The 22,037-nt window shown below is 38.5% G+C and overlaps 1 protein-coding gene across 3 annotated transcripts in view; it reads right to left on the reverse strand.

Moving 5' to 3' along the window:
* ANKRD12 (ankyrin repeat domain 12) overlaps positions 1–22,037 on the reverse strand; it is a 182,495-nt gene that overhangs the window by 64,679 nt on the left and 95,779 nt on the right. For all 3 annotated transcript variants that reach the window (XM_036880673.2, XM_057504041.1, XM_036880672.2), the window contains one exon: positions 20,831–21,031. In XM_036880673.2, coding sequence (XP_036736568.2) covers positions 20,831–21,031 — 201 coding nt within the window. The remainder of the gene's footprint in view (positions 1–20,830; positions 21,032–22,037) is intronic.

Below are 22,037 nucleotides of genomic sequence, written 5' to 3' on the forward strand. Positions count from 1 at the left end.
CTGTTTCATTGCATTGAATACATCATACCATTCTCTTCTGGCCTGGAAGGTTTCTGGTGAGAAGTCTGATAATAGCCTGAGGGGTTTTCCATTGTAGATGACCTTTTTTCTCTCTCTGGCTGCCTTTAATACTCTGTCCTTGTGCTTGATCTTTACCATTTTAATTATTATGTGTCTTGGTGTTGTCCTCCTTGGGTCCCTTGTGTTAGGAGTTCTGTGGGCTTCCATGGTCTGAGAGGCTATTTCCTCCCCCAGTTTGGGAAGTTCTCAGCAATTATTTCTTCAAAGACACTTTCTATCCCTTTTTCTCTCTTCTTCTTCTGGTACCCCTATAATGCGAATATTTTTCTGTTTGGATTGGTCACACGGTTCTCTTAATATTCTTTCATTCCTAGAGATCCTTTTATCTCTCTGCCTCAGCTTCTCTGTATTCTTGTTCTCTGGTTTCTATTCCATTAATGGTCTCTTCCACCTCATCCAGTCTACTCTTAAATCTTTCCATTGTTTGTTTCATTTCTGTTATCTCCCATCTGAATTCATCCCTTAATTCTTGGATATTTCTGTGTAGCTCCAACAGCATGGTCATGACTTTAATTTGAATTATTTTCTACGAAGATTGGTGATTTCAGTCTCACCAAGCCCTTTCTCTGGTGCTTGAGGGATTTTGGACTGAACAAGGTTCTTCTGCCTTTTCATGGTGATGGGAATGATCACTGGCAAGTGGTGCCTATGTCAGCTGGGAGAACAAAGTCCCTTTCTGGTTGGCGGTCACCTTGCCTGTCGCTGCTGTCTGTGCCAGTCAACTGCGCTTAGAGAACAGCCTCTGGGTTATTCCCCTAAGCTCCCGTGAATGGGGTGGCCCTCGGAATGGCCTAGGGCACTGGTGGAATTGCAGGTGAATGGAGCATGTTCTACTGTGAGAACAAATCCCCTCTGTGTGTCCTGGATTCTGTGCCAGTATCCGCTAAATGTGCTGGTCAACGGCGCTCAGTAAGCAGCCTCTGGGCCGGTCAGCTGCACACAGGTAGAAGCCTCTTGTGCTAAGCTGTGTGGTTGCTGTAGGTGGGGCTGATCCCCAGGTGTTCTGCAGCAATGGCGAGTCAGCCAGTTTGCTTAGCAGTGCCAGTGGGGGGGGGGTGGTGGAAGGAATGGCAGGCTGCTTATTGCCACAAGGGGCCTTGTAGTTGTGTTGTCACCCAGGGGCTTAGGGCACCTGGAGTTCCTTTAAGTTTCCAGCCTGCTGGGCTGAGTGGGCTAGGATGGTTTTGTCCACCTGTTAAATCTTTGTCCCTTTCAGACTTCTAAAGCACCTAATTTTCTTTTTTCCCAGGGCAGCCGGCTGTGTGAATTTCTTTGCAGTTTAATCTCGGACCTTGCTTTTACGCTTGTCCAATATCCAGTGCACCATGCAATGTGTGTTTATGCTCCCAGGGTTATTTAGCAGCCCTGTGCTTCCACTCCCTACCCTCTCTGATCCCCCTCCTCCCACTGGTGAGCTGGGGTGGGTAGAGTGCTCGGGTCCTGCCAGGTTACGGCTTTATATCCTACCCTTTTCTGTGAGAGATGTTGGGCTCTCGCAAACGTAGCTGATTTATGTACTGTATCTTCTGGTCACTCTTTTAGGAATAGTTGTATATGCTGCATTTTCAAAATATATATGGTTTTGGGATGAGATTTTCACCAACCTACTCATGCCACCATATTGAAAAAAAAGCCCCAGTGAAGGTTTTCAAAGTAGGCTAGATACAGTGGAGGAGACAATAAATGAAATAGAAATTAGAGAAGAGGAATACAAAAAAGCTGAAGCACAGAGAGAAAACAATCTCTAAGAATGAAAGAATATTGAGAGAACTGTGTGACCAAACGAAGCAGAACAACATTCATATTATAGGGGTACCAGAAGAGGAAGACAGAGAAAAATGGATAGAAAGTGTATTTGAGTAGGCAATTACTGAAAAGTCCCCCAGTCTGGGGAAGTAGGTAGTCTCTCAGGGGAGGTACACAGAACTCCCAGCACAAGGTACCCAAAGAAGACAACACCAAGACATATCATATTTAAAATGGCAAAGATCAAGGATAAGAACAGAATATTACAAGCAGCCATAGAGAGAAATGAGACCACATACAAAGGAAAGCCCATCAGGCTAACGTCAGACTTCTCAGCAGAAACCTTACAGGCCAGAAGGGAGTGGCATGATGTATTTAATGCAATGAAGCAGAAGGGCCTTGAACCAAGAATACTTTATCTGGCAAGATTATCATTTAAATTTGAAGGAGGGAATAAACAATTTCTAGATAAGCAAAAGCTAAGAGAATTTACCATAAACCATTGGTACAGTGTATTTTGATGGGACTATTACAAATGGAAGTGTTTCTAAGGTTTAATAGCTGCCACCAGAGTTAATAAAACCACAGTGAATAAAGTAGAATGGTTAATTGCTAAGAAAATGCAAAATTTGTTCAACTGCCCCCAGGGTCAGTTGAGGGATGGAGAGAGAGTGAAGAATATGATACCTATTGTGTGGGGAATGGAGCAGGATGAAAAAGGAGGAGAAAAAAAGAACCCATTGATTGTGTTTGTAGTAGCATACTAAGGGAGTTAAGTTATACTCTTAGACAGTAAGGAAGTTAACCTTGAGCTTTGGTAACCACGAATGTAAAGTCTGCAATGGCAATAAGTATACACCTATCAATAATCATCCTAAATGTAAATCGTCTGAATGCACCAAGCAAAAGACATAGAGTCACTGAATGGATAAAAAAACAAGACACATCTATATGCTGCCTATAAGACACCCACTTTAAACCCAAAGACATATACAGACTAAAAGTGAAGGGATGGAAAAAGATATCTCATGCAACTAACAGGAAGAAAAAAGCAGGAGTTGCAGTACTTGGATCAGACAAAATAGACTTCAAAACAAATAAATAACAAGAGACCAAGAAGGATATTACATAATGATAAAGGGGTCAGTCCAACAAGAGGATGTAACCATTATAAATATCTATGCCCCCAACACATGAGCACCTACATATGTGAAACAAATACTAACAGAATTAAAGTGGCAAATAGAATGCAATGCATTCATTCTAGGAGACTTCTACACTCCACTCACTCCAAAGGACAGATCAGCCAGACAGAAAATAAGTAAGGACACAGTGGCACTGAACAACATATTAGAACAGATGGACCTAACAGACATATACAAAACTCTATACCCAAAAGCAGCAGGATACACATTCTTCTCAAGTGCACATGGAACATTTTCAAGAATAGATAATACACTAGGCCACAAAAAGAGCCTCAGTAATTTGAAAGACTGAAATTGTACCAACCAGCTTCTCAGATCAGAAAGGTATGAAAGTAGAAATAAATTACACAAAGAAAACAAAAAATACCAAAAACACATGAATGTTTCACAACATGCTCTTAAATAATCAATGGATCAATTACCAATTAAAACAAAGATCAAGCAATATATGGAAACAAATGACAACAATAATTCAACACCACAAAAATCTGTGGGATGCAGTGAAGGCGGTGCTAAGAGAGAAGTATATTGCAATACAGGCCTACCTCAGGAAAGAACAATCCCATATGAACAGTCTAAACTCACAAATAACAAAACTAGAAAAAGAACAAATGAGGCCCAATGTCAGCAGGAGGGACATAATAACAATTAGAGCAGAAATAAATAAAATCAAGAATAATAAAAAAATAGAATCAATGAAAGCAAGAACTGGTTCTTCAAGACAATAAACAAAATAGACAAACCTGTAGGCAGACTTATCAAGGAAAAAAGAGTGTCTACACACATAATCAGAATCAGAAATGAGATAGGAAAAATCACTATGGAAACCACAGAAATACAAAGCATTATTAGAGAATACTATGAAAAATTATATGCTAGCAAACTGGATAACCTAGAAAAATGAACAATTTTGTAGAAAAATACAACCTTACAAGACTGACCCAGAAAGAAACTGAAAATCTGAACAGACCAATTACCAGGAACAAAACTGAATTGGTAATAAAAAAACTACCTAAGAACAAAACTCCTGAAAAAGATTGCTTCACCACTGAATTTTATCAAAAATTTACTGAAGACCTAAAACCCATCCTCCTTAAAGTTTTCCTAAAATTACAAGATCAAATACTTCCAAACTCATTCTATGAGGCCAGCACCACTCTAATACCAAAACCAGGCAAAGATACCACAAAAAAGAAAATTACAGACCAATATACCTGATGAACATACATGCAGAAATACTCAACAAAATATTAGCAATCCAAATTCAAAAATAGATAAAAAAGATCATATACCATGACCAAGCAGGATTTATTCCAGGGATGCAAGGGTGCTACAATATTAGAAAAGCCATCAACATCATCCCCCACATCTACAGAAAGGACAAAAACCCATAGATGCCAGAAAAGCATTTGACAAACTTCAACATCCATTCATGATAAAACTCAACAAAACTGGTATAGAGGGCAAGTACCTCAACATAATAAAGGCCATATATGACAAACCCACAGCCAACAACATATTTAACAGTGGGAAGCTGAAAGCCTTTCCTTTAAGATTGGGAACCAGGCAAGGATGTCCACTCCCTCCACTTTTATTCAACATAGTTCCGGAGGTCCTCGCCACACCAATTAGACAACACAAGAAATAAAGGTCATCCAGATTGATAAGGAAGAAGGTAAACTATCACTGTTTTTAGATGATATGATATTGTACATAAAAAACCCTGAAGAATTCACTCCAAATCTACTAGAACTATATCTGAATTCATCAAAGTTGCAGGATACAAAATTAATACAGAGCAATCTCTTGCATTCCTGTACACTAATGATGAACTAGCAGAAAGAAAAATCAGAAAAACAATTCCATTCACAACGGCATCCAAAAGAATAAAATAGCTAAGAATAAACCTAACCAAGGGAGTGAAACACCTATGCCCTGAGAACTACAAGACACTCATGAGAGAAATTAAAGAAGATACCAATAAATGGAAACACATCCCGTGCTCATGGATAGGAAGAACTAATATTGTTAAAATGCCATCCTGCCTAAAGCAATCTACAGATTCAATGCAATTCCTATGAAAATATCAATAGCATTCTTCAATGAACTAGAGCGTATGGTTGTAAAATTCATATGGAAACACAGAATACCCTGAATAGCCAAAGCAATCCTGAGAAGGAAGAATAAAGTTGGGGGGATTATGCTCCCTACTTGAAGCTTTACTACAAAGCCACAGTAATCAAGATAATTTGGTACTGGCACAAGAACAGAACAATAGACAAATGGAATAGACTAGAAAGTCCAGATATAAACTCAAGCATATATGGTCAATTAATATACCATAAAGGAGTCATGGACATACAGTGGGGAAATGACAGCATCTTCAACTGGTGTTGGCAAAACAGGACAGTTACATGCAAGAGAATGAAACTGGATTATTGTTTAACCCATACACAAAGTAAACTCAAAATGGACAAAAGACCTGAATGTAAGTCATGAAACCATAAAACTTTTAGAAACAATATAGGCAAAAATCTCCTGAATGTAAACGTGCAACTTCTCCCTGAACGCATCTCCTTGAGAAAGGGAAACAAAGGCAAAAATGAACACATGGGTCTCCATGAAACTAAAAGGCTTCTCTGTAAGGCAAAGGACACCATAAAGAGAACAAAAGGCATTCTACAGTATGGGAGAATATATTTGTAAACCACATATCTGATAAGGGGTTAACATTCAAAATATATGAAGAACACACATGCCTCAACATACAAAAAGCAAATAACCCGATTAAAAAATGAGCAGAGGATATGAAGAGACAATTGTCCCAAGAAGAAATTCAGATGGCCAACAGGTACATGAAAAGATGCTCCACATCTCTAATCATCAGGGAAATGCAAATTAAAACCACAATGAGTTATCACCTCACACCCTCTAGGATGGCTAGCATAAAAAAGACTTAAGAACAACAAATGCTGGTGAGAATGTGGAGAAAGGGGAACCCTCCTACACTGCTGGTGGGAATTTAAGCCTGTTCAACCATTGTGGCAAGCAATATGGAGGTTCCTCAAAAAACTAAGAATAGAGTACCATTTGACCCAGGAATCCCACTTCTTGGAATTTACCCAAAGAATACAACTTCGCAGATTCAAGAAGACATATGCACCCCTATGTTAATTGCAGCACTATTTACAATAGCCAAGAAATGGAAGTAACCTAAGTGTCCATCAGTAGATGAATGGATTAAGAAGATGTGGGGGAGGGGCAGAAGATGGCGGCGTGAGTAGAGCAGCAGAAATCTCCTCCCAAAACAACATATATCTATGAAAATATAACAAAGACAACCCTTCCTAGAATAAAGACCAGAGGACACAGGACAATATCCAGACCACATCCGCACCTGAGAGAACCCAGCGCCTCGCGAAGGGGGTAAGATACAAGCCCCGGCCCCGCGGGAGCCGAGCGCCCCTCCCCCCAGCTCCCGGCGGGAGAAGAATAGGCAGAGCGGGAGGGAGAAGGAGCCCAGGACTGCCGAACACCCAGCCCCCGCCATCCGGGCCAGAGTGCAGGGCGCTCGATACTAGGAAAACAGGGCAGCAAGAACAGTGAGCAGGCACTGGAGGCTGGGCGACACAGGGCATAAGAAAAGCGCGCGACCATTTTTTTTTGCTTTTTTGCTGTTTTGTTTTGGCGAGCGCTTTTTGGAAGTCTTAAAGGGATAGGGACCCCAATACTAGGGAAACAGGGCAGAAAGACCTGTGAGCAGAAGCCTGAGGCTGGCACCGCAGAATAAAGAAAAACGAACGACCACCTTTTTTTTTTTTTTTAATTAAAAAAAATTTTTTTTCTTTTTTTTTTGGTGGGCATTGTTTTGTTTTGGCGGGTGCTTTTTGGAAGTCTTAAAGGGGCAGGGCGGGTCACTTAATCCAGAGGTAGGGAATCCAGGATCTCTGGGCACCCTAACCCCTGGGCTGCAGGGAGCAGGGAGGCCCCTTACGGAGATAAATAGCCTCCCAGCAGCTCCTGCTCCAACGCGACTCCACCATTTTGGAGTAGCTGCCCGAGCCAGGCCACGCCCACAGCAACAGCGGAGATTAACTCCATAGCAGCCGGGCAGGAAGCAGAAACCCTGTCTGCGCGCAGCTGCGCAGCACAAGCCACTAGAGGCCGCTGTTCTCCCAGGAGAGGAGGGCCACAAACCAACAAGAAAGTAAGTCCTTCCAGCCGTCACTCGTCCCAGTTCTGCAGACTATTCCTATCACCATGAAAAGGCAAAGCTACAGGCAGACAAAGATCACAGAGACAACACCAGAGAAGGAGACAGACCTAACCAGTCTCCCTGAAAAAGAATTCAAAATAAGAATCATAAACATGCTGACAGAGATGCAGAGAAATACGCAAGAGAAATGGGATGAAGTCCGGAAGGAGATCACAGATGCCAGAAAGGAGATCGCAGAAATGAAACAAACTCTGGAAGGGTTTATAAGCAGAATGGACAGAATGCAAGAGGCCATTGATGGAATTGAAATCAGAGAACAGGAACGCATAGAAGCTGACATAGAGAGAGACAAAAGGATCTCCAGGAATGAAACAACATTAAGAGAACTGTGTGACCAATCCAAAAGGAACAATATCCGTATTATAGGGGTCCCAGAAGAAGAAGAGAGAGGAAAAGAGATGGAAAGTATCTTAGAAGAAATAATTGCTGAAAACTTCCCCACACTGGGGGAGGAAGTAATCGAACAGACCACGGAAATACACAGAACCCCCAACAGAAAGGATCCAAGAAGGGCAACACCAAGACACATAATAATTAAAATGGCAAAGATCAAGGACAAGGAAAGAGTGTTAAAGGCAGCTAGAGAGAAAAAGGTCACCTATAAAGGGAAACCGATCAGGCTAACATCAGATTTCTCAACAGAAACCCTACAGGCCAGAAGAGAATGGCATGATATATTTAATACAATGAAACAGAAGGGCCTTGAACCAAGGATACTGTATCCAGCACGACTATCATTCAAATATGACGGTGGGATTAAACAATTCCCAGACAAACAAAAGCTGAGGGAATTTGCTTTCCACAAACCACCTCTATAGAACATCTTACAGGGACTGCTCTAGATGGGAGCACTCCTAGAAAGAGCACAGCACAAAACACCCAACATATGAAGAATCGAGGAGGAGGAACAAGAAGGGAGAGAAGAAAAGAATCTCCAGATAGTGTATATAACAGCTCAATAAGCGAGCTAAGTTAGGCAGTAAGATACTAAAGAGGCTAACCTTGAACCTTTGGTAACCACGAATTTAAAGCCTGCAATGGCAATAAGTACATACCTTTCAATAGTCACCCTAAATGTTAATGGGTTGAATGCACCAATCAAAAGACACAGAGTAACAGAATGGATAAAAAAGCAAGACCCATCTATATGCTGCTTACAAGAAACTCACCTCAAACCCAAAGACATGTACAGACTAAAAGTCAAGGGATGGAAAAACATATTTCAAGCAAACAACAGTGAGAGGAAAGCAGGGGTTGCAGTACTAATATCAGACAAAATAGACTTCAAAACAAAGAAAGTAACAAGAGATAAAGAAGGACACTACATAATGATAAAGGGCTCAGTCAAACAAGAGGATATAACCATTCTAAATATATATGCACCCAACACAGGAGCACCAGCATATGTGAAACAAATACTAACAGAACTAAAGGGGGAAATAGACTGCAATGCATTCATTCTAGGAGACTTCAACACACCACTCACCCCAAAGGATAGATCCACCGGGCAGAAAATAAGTAAGGACACGGAAGCACTGAACAACACAGTAGAGCAGATGGACCTAATAGACATCTATAGAACCCTACATCCAAAAGCAGCGGGATATACATTCTTCTCAAGTGCACATGGAACATTCACCAGAATAGACCACATACTAGCCCACAAAAAGAGCCTCAGAAAATTCCAAAAGATTGAAATCCTACCAACCAACTTTTCAGACCACAAAGGCATAAAACTAGAAATAAACTGTACAAAGAAAGCAAAGAGGCTCACAAACACATGGAGGCTTAACAACACGCTCCTAAATAATCAATGGATCAATGACCAAATCAAAATGGAGATCCAGCAATATATGGAAACAAATGACAACAACAACACTAAGCCCCAACTTCTGTGGGACACAGCAAAAGCAGTCTTAAGAGGAAAGTATATAGCAATCCAAGCATATTTAAAAAAGGAAGAGCAATCCCAAATGAATGGTCTAATGTCACAATTATCGAAATTGGAAAAAGAAGAACAGATGAGGCCTAAGGTCACCAGAAGGAGGGACATAATAAAGATCAGAGAATAAATAAATAAAATTGAGAAGAATAAAACAATAGCAAAAATCAATGAAACCAAGAGCTGGTTCTTCGAGAAAATAAACAAAATAGATAAGCCTCTAGCCAGACTTATTAAGAAGAAAAGAGAGTCAACACAAATCAACAGTATCAGAAACGAGAAAGGAAAAATCACGATGGACCCCACGGAAATGCAAAGAATTATTAGAGAATACTATGAAAACCTATATGCTAACAAGCTGGGAAACCTAGGAGAAATGGACAACTTCCTAGAAAAATATAACCTTCCAAGATTGACCCAGGAAGAAACAGAAAATCTAAACAGACCAATTACCAGCAACGAAATTGAAGCGGTAATCAAAAAACTACCAAAGAACAAAACCCCCGGGCCAGATGGATTTACCTCGGAATTTTATCAGACATACAGGGAAGACATAATACCCATTCTCCTTAAAGTTTTCCAAAAAATAGAGGAGGAGGGGATACTCCCAAACTCATTCTATGAAGCTAACATCACCCTAATACCAAAACCAGGCAAAGACCCCACCAAAAAAGAAAACTACAGACCAATATCCCTGATGAACGTAGATGCAAAAATACTCAACAAAATATTAGCAAACCAAATTCAAAAATACATCAAAAGGATCATACACCATGACCAAGTGGGATTCATCCCAGGGATGCAAGGATGGTACAACATTTGAAAGTCCATCAACATCATCCACCACATCAACAAAAAGAAAGACAAAAACCACATGATCATCTCCATAGATGCTGAAAAAGCATTTGACAAAGTTCAACATCCATTCATGTTAAAAACTCTCAGCAAAATGGGAATAGAGGGCAAGTACCTCAACATAATAAAGGCCATCTATGATAAACCCACAGCCAACATTATATTGAACAGCGAGAAGCTGAAAGCATTTCCTCTGAGATCGGGAACTAGACAGGGATGCCCACTCTCTCCACTGTTATTTAACATAGTACTGGAGGTCCTAGCCACGGCAATCAGACAAAATAAAGAAATACAAGGAATCCAGATTGGTAAAGAAGAAGTTAAACTGTCACTATTTGCAGATGACATGATACTGTACATAAAAAACCCTAAAGACTCCACCCCAAAACTACTAGAACTGATATCGGAATACAGCAAAGTTGCAGGATACAAAATCAACACACAGAAATCTGTGGCTTTCCTATATACTAACAATGAACCAACAGAAAGAGAAATCAGGAAAACAACTCCTTTCACAACTGCATCAAAAAATATAAAATACCTAGGAATAAACCTAACCAAAGAAGTGAAAGACTTATACTCTGAAAACTACAAGTCACTCTTAAGAGAAATTAAAGGGGACACTAACAGATGGAAACTCATCCCATGCTCGTGGCTAGGAAGAATTAATATCGTCAAAATGGCCATCCTGCCCAAAGCAATATACAGATTTGATGCAATCCCTATGAAACTACCAGCAACATTCTTCAATGAACTGGAACAAATAATTCAAAAATTCATATGGAAACACCAAAGACCCCGAATAGTCAAAGCAATCCTGAGAAAGAAGAATAAAGTAGGGGGGATCTCACTCCCCAACTTCAAGCTCTACTATAAAGCCATAGTAATCAAGGCAATTTGGTACTGGCACCAAGAGCAGAGCCACAGACCAATGGAACAGACTAGAGAATCCAGACATTAACCCAGACATATATGGTCAATTAATATTTGATAAAGGAGCCATGGACATACAATGGCGAAATGACAGTCTCTTCAACAGGTGGTGCTGGCAAAACTGGACAGCTACATGTAGGAGAATGAAACTGGACCATTGTCTAACCCCATATACAAAAGTAAACTCAAAATGGATCAAAGACCTAAATGTAAGCCATGAAACCATTAAACTCTTGGAAGAAAACATAGGCGAAAACCTCTTAGACATAAACATGAGTGACCTCTTCTTGAACATATCTCCCCGGGCAAGGAAAACAACAGCAAAAATGAGTAAGTGGGACTATGTTAAGCTGAAAAGCTTCTGTACAGCAAAAGACACCATCAATAGAACAAGAAGGATCCCTACAGTATGGGAGAATGTATTTGAAAATGACACATCCGATAAAGGCTTGACGTCCAGAATATATAAGGAGCTCACACGCCTCAACAAAGAGAAAACAAATAACCCAATTAAAAAATGGGCAGAGGAACTGAACAGACAGTTCTCCAAAAAAGAAATACAGATGGCCAACAGACACATGAAAAGATGCTCCACATCGCTAATTATCAGAGAAATGCAAATTAAAACTACAATGAGGTATCACCTCACACCAGTAAGGATGGCTGCCATCCAAAAGACAAACAACAACAAATGTTGGCGAGGCTGTGGAGAAAGGGGAACCCTCCTACACTGCTGGTGGGAATGTAAACTAGTTCAACCATTGTGGAAAGCAGTATGGAGGTATATCAAAATGCTCAAAACAGACTTACCATTTGACCCAGGAATTGCACTCCTAGGAATTTACCCTAAGAATGCAGCAATCAAGTATGAGAAAGATCAGTGCACCCCTATGTTTATTGCAGCACTATTTACAATAGCCAAGAATTGGAAGCCACCTAAATGTCCATCGATAGATGAATGGATAAAGAAGATGTGGTACATATACACAATGGAATACTACTCAGCCATAAGAAAAGGGCAAATCCAATCATTTGCAGCAAATGGATGGAGCTGGAGGGTATTATGCTCAGTGAAACAAGCCAAGCGGAGAAAGAGAAATACCAAATGATTTCACTTATCTGTGGAATATAAGAACAAAGGAAAAACTGAAGGAACAAAACAGCAGCAGAATCACAGAACTCAAGAATTGACTAACAGTTACCAAAGGGAAAGGGACTGGGGAGGATGGGTGGGTAGGGAGGGATAAGGGGGGGAGAAGTAAGGGGGTATTAAGATTAACATACATGGGGGGGTAGGAGAAAAGGGAGGGCTGTACAACACAGAGAAGGCAAGTAGTGATTCTACAACATTTTGCTATGCTGATGGACGGTGACTGTAAAGGGGTTTATAGGGGAGACCTGGTATAGGGGAGAGCCTAGTAAACATAATATTCATCATGTAAGTGTAGATTAGTGATACCAAAAACAAAGCAAAAAAAAAAAAAAAAAAAAGGGCAGTTCCTGTGTGGTAACCTCCAACGAGTTCTACACAAGGGTATAAAGGGCATATAAAAGTGTAGGCAAAGGGTCTGTTTGTGTTTATACAGAGGATCAAAGCCTAATTGGGCTACCCCGAAAATGAACTAAGATACGATATGAAAAAGAACTTCCAACATCTGCACTCTCTGGAAGACTCATGCCAGAAGATGATCATCAAAAAACCCCAACAAAGATCCACGCACTGCTACAGCTGTAGATGCACTCATCCCACCAGTTCCTGGACTTGCCATGGGAATGAGGAAGGAGATATCTAAGCTGGCCTGTGCATACAGTAAAACAACAAATTTGACTGGATCTATACTGTTGGAACTCAACCAAGAATTTGGAGAAGTGCAAATTGTAGCGCTCCAAAGTCTTACAACTACAGACTATTTGCTGTTAAAAGAACATATGGCATGTGAACAGTCCCCAGGAATGGGCTGTTTTAATTTGTCTGATTTCTCTCAGACTGTTCAAGTTCAGTTGGACAATATCCACCATATCATAGATAAGTTTTCACAATGCCTAAGGTGCCTTAATGGTTTTCTTGGTTTCACTGGAGATGGCTGGTAATTACAGGTATGCTTTGGTTAGGTAACTATACTCCTATTATGTTAATGTGTGTGCGCAATTTAAGTAGTAGCTTAAAACCTATATATGCTGAAGTTACTCTACGAGAAGATATGTCAAAGAAATAATCAATCTTCCCATGTTTTCTTCCGCCTGCTACTTCTATAGCTTTTCTTCTTCCTTCCTAATTACAACCCTTAAATAGAATTCGTGCCTCATATCAAATTTACCGAGTATCATAACTCCTCCAAGTGGTAAAGATACCTCAAGACAAATGCTGGGCATAGAAGCCACAGGGCATAAATATGCAAAGAAGTAAAAAGCTAACCTTTTCAAACAATAAGGCTTCCCTCTCACTTACCAACTTCACATTTCCCTGTATGGCCCCGGAAGATGACTGGTTAGCCAGAGACGGGTAAGATTCCTCAAGGGAGGAACAACCTAAGACAGGCACAGTCGCGGGGGGGCCATCAGGTGAGAAATTGGGGATCAACAGAGGTGAGGCTTAGAACCTCACCCCCCCTGTTCTGAGAGAAATCTTCTGCATACGTGGATGTTTTATTGCCCTGGTCTAGCTTGGATTAACACATAGTCTACAGGCACACACCTGATCATCTACATGTGCTCTCTTACAACACTAAACTATGATTTCTACCTTTATCTTGTAGCTACCTACCACTTCAGCATTTCATTAAAAATATTAATAATAAAGAGAGAAATGTGGTATCCACATATAAATCAAGTATAAAAACCAAATGAGTATTCATATTTGAACTGACTGTTTAGAGTTCATAATGCATGAGCAAAACCGAAAGTTTCTGTGATGACTCCCCTTGTACTGTTCACTATGTAACTTATTCATTATGTAAGAATTTGTTCTACATGTAAGAACTTGTTTGTTATGCCTCAGAAGATTGGAGACTGACGAAAATTAGGCTTGGGGTGGATTAATGATTGTGCATTGAGCATTGACTCCCCTATACAGAATTTTATTGTCGTTAACAACCATTTGATCAATAAATATGAGAGATGCCCTCACAAAAAAAAAAAAAAAAAAAAAAAGGACAGACTTCCAATGGTAAAATAAATAAGTAACCGGGATGTAATGTATAGCATAAGGAATATAGTCAAGATATTGTAACAGCTTGGTAGGGTGATAGCTGGAACCTAGAATTATGTATATAAATGTTCTACCACTGTGTTGTACACTTCAAACTAATGTAATACTGTGCGTCAACTACCCTTCAATAAAAAATAATTATTTAAAAAAAAAAAAAAAAAGAAGATGTGGTACATATACAGAATAGAATACTATTCAACCATAAGAAAGAAACAAATCCTACCATTTGCAACAACATGGATGGAGCTGGAGGATATTATGTTGAGTAGTGAAATAAGCCATGCTAAGAAAGACAAGTGCAAAATGATTTCCCTCATTTGTGGAGTATAACAATGAAGCAAAACTGAAGGAACAAAATAGCAGCAGACTCACAGACTCCAAGAAGGGACCAGTGGTTACCAAAGGGGAGGCATGTGGGAGGGTGTGTTGGGAGGGAGGGAAAAGGGGATTGACAGGTATTATGTTTAGTACACATGGTGTGGGGGTCACGGGAAGACAGTGTAGCACAGAGAAGGCAAAGTGTGAATCTGTGGCATCTTACTACACTGATGGACAGTGACTGCATTGGAGTATGGGTGGGGACTTGATAAAATGGGTAAATGTAGTAACCACATTGTTTTTTCATGTGAAACCTTCATAAGAGTGTATATCAATAATGCCTTAATTAAAAAACAAAAACAAAAACAAATACATGTGGACAGATTAGTAAATCATGAGACCACTCCTTACGTAGATTGAAAGTAATGAAGCTCCAAGACTTAAAAATATTGTATTTGTGTGGCACTGTATCACTTGTTGGTCCATTTTGACCTATTACCTATGTGAAATTAAACCTTCTTTGTCCAAAGGCAAAAAAAAGAAACAAGATGTATGTGCTGTCTTCCAGAGACTAATTTTAGACCTAAAGATATACACAGACTGAAAGTGAAGGTATGGAAAAAAATATTTAATGCAAATAATAGGGAGAAAAAAGCAAGAGTCCAGTACTCACATCAGATAAAATGACTTAAAAACAAAGATAGTAACAAGAGACAAAGAAAGACATTACATAATGATAAAGGGGTCAATCCAACAAGAGGATATAACATTATAATTATCTATGTTCCTAACATAGGAGCACCCAAATATGAAAAACAAATACTAACAGAACTAAAGGGAGAAATACACTACAATTCAAATCACATTAGGCAACTTTAATATACCACTTATATCAATGGACACATCAACCAGACAGAATAAAGAAAACAGGCACTGAACAATACATTAGATACATAGACTTAACAGATATCTACAGAACCATCCACATTTTTCTCAAGTGTACACTGAATGTTCTCTAGACAACATCATATGCTAGCCCACAAAAAGAGCCTCAATAAATTCAAAAAGACTGTAATTGTATCAAGCATCTTTTCAGATTACAATGTTATGAAACTAGAAATAAATTACATAAAGAAAACAAAAAAAACCCCACAAACACATGGAGGCTAAACCACATGCTTCTAAGTAATCAATGGATCAATGAAGAAATCAAAACAGAAGTCAAGCAATACATAGAGACAAATTAAAACAAATACAACAGTTGTGGGATGTTGCAAAAGCTGTTCAAAGAGGGAAGTACATAGCAATTCAGGCCTATCTCAAGAAATGAGAACAACTGCAAACAGTCTAAACTCACAACTAAAGAACTAGAAAAAGAAGAACAAATGAAACCCAAAGTTAGGAAAAGGAGGGACATAATATATTAAGAAAGAACAGAGATGCCTGAAGCCAGTAGGATGAAATCCAACATCAAGAATTCGAAGCAAAAGTAACTTGTGCAGAAGAAATATAAAGAAAACATCGGATGGTTTGGCTAGAGCATGGTTAGGGCAGGAAGATAACTAGATTTTCTGGTTTTCAAAATTTGAATTATAGTAATTTTTTGAAGTGCTGCTTTAAGTAGTAAATACATGTGTGTACACAGGATCTTATTAAAATTGGAGTATCTTTTAAAATTTTTTATTCTTTATATTTTGATAGCTATGTATTTAATGAATAATTCTTATCACATTCTTCGTTGTGAATATTTGGCATCCTAGTGTTTTGCAATATTGTCCTACTGGAAGGGCACTATACATTTGGGTTAAGATTAGAAAACAGGGCACAGATACTGTACATCTAAGTCCCTGAAAGAACCAAAAGGCAGACAAGAGTGGAAGAGGTAGGGGGATGGGTGAAACAGGTGAAGTGAGAGTGGACAGAATGCTTGATATCTTTTATATTTTTTGGAGTGTTGCTGATGTGCAGTCTTCCGTTGTTTTCAGATCTGTGGCACAGTGGTTCAACAACTGCCTATGTTGTTGAATCCTCATCCTCACAAGAGCAGATGTTGTCTGTTGGCGTGGGAGGATGTTTTAGTCATTGGCTATATTCTCTATGCTGTGCTGCTATCCCTGTGACCAACTTATACTGCGATTTGAGAGTTTTTGTGCTCCTTTGTCCCCCAACCCCTTCTACATGGTGACCATTAGTCACTTCTCAGTGTCTGAGTCTATTCAGAATGCTTGATATCTTGATCTGAATGCTTACATGACTGTATATACATGTCAATTTGTTGAGTTGTATACACTCAGATTTGTGCATTTTATGGTATGTACCTCTATAAAACATTTACACAAAAGAAATTACAATCATTAAAAAAATGGAGGGAGGTAGAAGGGAAGTAGAACTTAATACAATCATTTAAAAAATGGAGGGAGGTAGAAGGGAAGTAGGAATTCGATTGGAAGGCACTGAAAGAACAGCTGGAGGCTTCTGACATTATGGCATGGATATTTGTGGGAACCATTTTCCTCTAACCACACAGCTTTTATCTAAGGCTGAAGTTTTTTTCAAATAAAGTTTAAAAATATATAGTAGTTTATAGTACTAAGAGAAGATGCCATCCGTGGCATTTTACTTATTTTCAGAAAAAAATTAAGAGCAGAAATAAATAAAATAGAGAATAAACCAGAAAAAAAAAAAAAAGGAAACCAAGAGCTGGGTCTTTGATATGATAAACAAAACAGACACACCCCTAGCCAGTTTTATCATGAAAAATAGAAAGCAGACAGAAAATCAGAAATGAAAAAGAGACAGTTACAACTGACACCACAGAAATACAAATAATTATCAGAGAATTCTATGAAAAATTGTGTGCCAATAAGTAGGACAAAGTAGAAGGGACAAATTCCTAGAAAAATTCAACCTTCCAAGACTGACCCAGGAAGAAACAGAAAATCTGAACAGTACAATTGCCAGCAAAGAAATTGAGCTGGTATTCAAAAAACTCCCAACAAACGAAAGTCCAGAACCAATGGCTTCACAGCTATATTCTACCAAACATTTAAAGAAGAGCTAATACCCATCCTTCCTAAAATATCCTAAAAAGTAGAAGAGGAGGGAATACTTCCAAACTCATTTAATGAGGCCAGCATTAGTCTAATACCAAAACCAGACAATGACACTACAAAAAATGAAAATTACAGATCAATATCCCTGATGCACATAGATGCAAAAATCCTCAACAAAATACTAGCAAATCAAGTTAAAAAAACATCAAAAGGATCATCATGACCAAGTGGGATTTATTCCAGGAATGCAAGGATGATATAATATTTGCAAATCAATCAAAGTGATACACCACATTAACAAGAAGGAGAATAAAAACCATATGATCATCTCAACAGGTGCTGAAAAAGCATTTGACAAAATTCAACATCCATTCATGGATAAAACACTCAACAAACTGGGTACAGAGGGTACATACCTCAACATAAGGCCACATATGACAAACCCAGAGCTAGCATCATACTCCATGAAGTAAAGCTGAAAGCTTTTCCTGTAAGATCAGGAATAAGACAAGGATATCCACTCTCACCACTTTTATTCAATGTGTACTAGAGGTTCTAGCCATGGCAGCCAGGCAAGGTAAAGAGATACAAGGCATCTACATTGGTAAGGAAGAAGTGAAACTGTCACTATTCACAGATATGATTTATACACACACACACACACACACACACACACACACACGCATGCACACACACAATCCTAAAGACACCACCAAAAAACTATGAGAATAACTGCATTCAGCAAAATTGCAGAATGTAAAATCAATACACTGAAATCTGTTCTTTTCCTATATACTAACAACAAAGTGGCAAAAAGAGAAATCAGGAAAATAATTCTATTTACAAATGCATCAAAAAGAATATAATACCTGGGAACAGACCCAACCAAGAAGGTGAAAGACCTGTACACTGAAAACTATTAAGACAACTCATGAGAGAAATTAAAGAAGACACAAATACATGGAAATTTATCCCATGCTCATGGATAGGAAGAATTAAAATTGTCAAAACGGCCATCCTGTCAAAGTAATTAACAGATTCAATGCAATCCCTATCAAAATACCAATGGCCTTTTTCAATGAACCAGAGGAAATAATCTTAAAATTCATATGGAACCATCAAAGACCCTGAATAGCCAAAGCAATTTCATAGAAGAGCAACAATGCTGGGAGTATTATGCTCCCTGACTTCAAGTTACACTACAGAGCTATAGTAATCAAAACAGTATGGTACTGGCAGAGGAACAGACCTGTAGATTAATGGAACAGAATAGAGAGCCCATATATAAATCCATGCAGATATAGTCATTTAATATATAATAAAGGAGCTTTGATTATACAATTGAGAAAAGACAGCCTCTTTGATAACTGGTGGTGGCAAAACTGGACAGATACATCAAGAGAATGAAACTAGATTACTGTCTAACTCCATACATAAAAGTAACTCAAAATGGCTTAAAGACCTAACTGTAAGACATAAAACCATAAAACTCTGAGAAAAAAACTTAGGCAAAAATCCCCTAAACATAAGCATAAGCTATTTTTTCCTGGACACATCTCAGACAATGAAAGCAAAATAAAAAATGAACAAGTGGGACTACATCAAACAAAAATGCTTCTGTACAGCAAAGGACACCATCATCAGAACAAAATAGCAACTTACAGTATGGGAGGGTATATTTATAAACGATTTATCTAATAACATGTTAACATCCAAAATATATAAAGAACTCATATATTTTACCCCCCAAAACATAACCCGATGAAAAAAACGGAGATCTTTCCAAAGAAGACATAGAGATGGCCAACAGGCACATGAAAAGATGGTCCACATTACTAATAGTCAGGGAAATGCAAATCAAAACCACAATGAGATATCACCTCATACCAGTTAGAATGACCCTGTCCAAAAGGTAAGAAGGAACAGTGTTGGTGAGGGTATGAAGAAAAGGGAACCCTCCTACACTGTTAGGGGGAATGTAAATTGGTACAGCCACTGAATGTAATTTGGAAAGCATTATGGAGTTTCCTCAATTAACTACAAGTAGAAATACCATGACCCAGTAACTCCACTTCTAGGAATTTAGTTGAAAAAAAAAACCCCTAATTTGAAAAGATACATGTACCCCCATGTTTACTGCTGCTTTATTTTCAACAGTCACAAAAACAACCAAAATGTTCATGAACAGATGAATGCATAAAGAAGATGTGCTACATATACACAATAGCATATTATTCAGTCATAAAAAGGAAGGAAACCCTGACATTTCCAACAACATGGATGAACCTAGAGGTATTATGCTAAGTGAAATATGCCAGGTGGAGAAGGACAAATACCATATGATTTCACTTACTTGTGGAATATAAAAACAAAACAAAAGAAAATGAACAAAGAGCAACAGTCACTGAGAAGTGACTGGTGATTGTCATCAGGGAGGGGTGGGGCAGGTGGGTGAGGAGGGTGAGGGGGATAAAGGGGCACAAAAATTCAATCACAATATAAGTTATTTACAGGGATTAAAGCTTGGCATAGAGAATATAGTCAGTGGTTCTGTAATATCTTTCTATGTTGACATGTATTAACTTCACTAGTTGGGGTGATGATTTAATAATGTGTGTAACTGCTGAACCACTGCTTTGTATACTTGAAACCAATATAATATTGTATAACTATACTTTAGTGATAAAAAAAAAACTGGGGCAGGGTGGGGTGCAGGTGGGTACTGCAGTATGTGAAACTAAAGGGAATTTATGTATTATTCCCTGTCTGGTTCTACTGTTTAAATTCTTTATGGTAAGAATGTATTGATACAGTATTTGAATAATTAAAATGAAATACCACTGGCACTCTATTCTAGTACTCAGGCTCAAGTTAATAAACGTTCTTCAAAGATTTATGAATGAACTAACTACTCTGAGTACATTATGTAACTCTAATTCATGTAGAATAGAAGCTAGATTGGATAAACAATTATACAGTAATACGTCCATTAAAATGTAAGTTTAATATTTAAAAATGAGTAATTTTGACATGGAATTGCAGCAGAGATCAGGATTTTATGAACACCCTCCAAACAGTTTTATAATAAAGTACACTTTTAAAACGCTTTTGTTTCAGAACGAGGAATGAAGAATATAGATGAAATTATATCCAGAATCTGTTTAGATGATAAATTTTAGTTCCTGGGTACTTATCTTTAGTTACCAATCTTACCTGCAAAATCTTTCACATTCACATTTGCACCTAAGCTGATTAATTCCTTGACTTGTTTCACATCTCCTCGAATAGCTGCCATGTGTAAAGGAGTTTCACCACGTTCATTTCTTTTATTAACTTTATCTTTTTGTCGAGATGAGGAACTGGGATTTTTCTTTTGTGCCGGTGTTGTTTGTGATGGATGATTTGGTGTGGAATCTGAAAGAAACAATAAAGTTAACAAAAATTTGGTGCTATGTATTTTGTATATTCAATGAAAGGCTTCTACAGGTAACTGCTAATTTCCTGAACAGGGAGAATATCTTTTCACCCTAACAACCCAAACCTTGACTTGGATGATACATAAATAATTCAACACAAATATATGAAGTAGATCTTCCTTTTTGCATGAGTTAATTCCTTCCTACCTTCCTTATTGCATGAGTTAATTTAGAAAAACTTTTATTCTGTCAATTCATAAAATTGGCTTAAAATGATAATCTATCAAATATGTATATACCCTTAAGTGTTTGCTCAAAGAATAATTTGATTAACTGCAAAAAAATGTATTTTTCATGGCATGTAATTCTGTTATTCTAAGCCAATGTGAGATAACATTGAAGGCTAGAGTTCACACTTTTGACTCAAGTTCTGGAACTCCATTCTAATTTTAAGTACATATTAAGCTCATGGATGATTTCAGTATGAAAATGCAGCTTGAGAACAACAAGAAATAAAGACAGTCTGGAAAAAGGCCTTTAAAAAGTGAGATGACAAAAGAGGAAAGAATGTGCTCTGATTCCCATCTTTTGAGTTTTACTCAGTTTAGTTAAACTAGTTCCTGCCCAAGTTCTTTCCACTCCATCCAGAACTATTGGGAAAAACGAAACCAAACCAAACTGGTTCCCTAAATCATTTAAGGATTCATGATATATGTACAATGTTAGTGATTAATTCTGAAAATTTACAACCATTTAAAAGAAATAACTGCTGTAAGAAAAAAAGTCTAGGAGGGGCGGAAGATGGCAGCGTGAGTAGAGCAGCGGAAATCTCCTCCCAAAACAACATATATCTATGAAAATATAACAAAGACAACCCTTCCTAGAATAAACACCAGAGGACACAGGACAATATCCAGACCACATCCGCACCTGAGAGAACCCAGCGCCTCGCGAAGGGGGTAAGATACAAGCCCCGGCCCCGCGGGAGCCGAGCGCCCCTCCCC

This window comes from Manis pentadactyla, chromosome 6, assembly GCF_030020395.1.
Source record: "Manis pentadactyla isolate mManPen7 chromosome 6, mManPen7.hap1, whole genome shotgun sequence".
In the NCBI taxonomy this organism is placed as follows: domain Eukaryota; kingdom Metazoa; phylum Chordata; class Mammalia; order Pholidota; family Manidae; genus Manis; species Manis pentadactyla.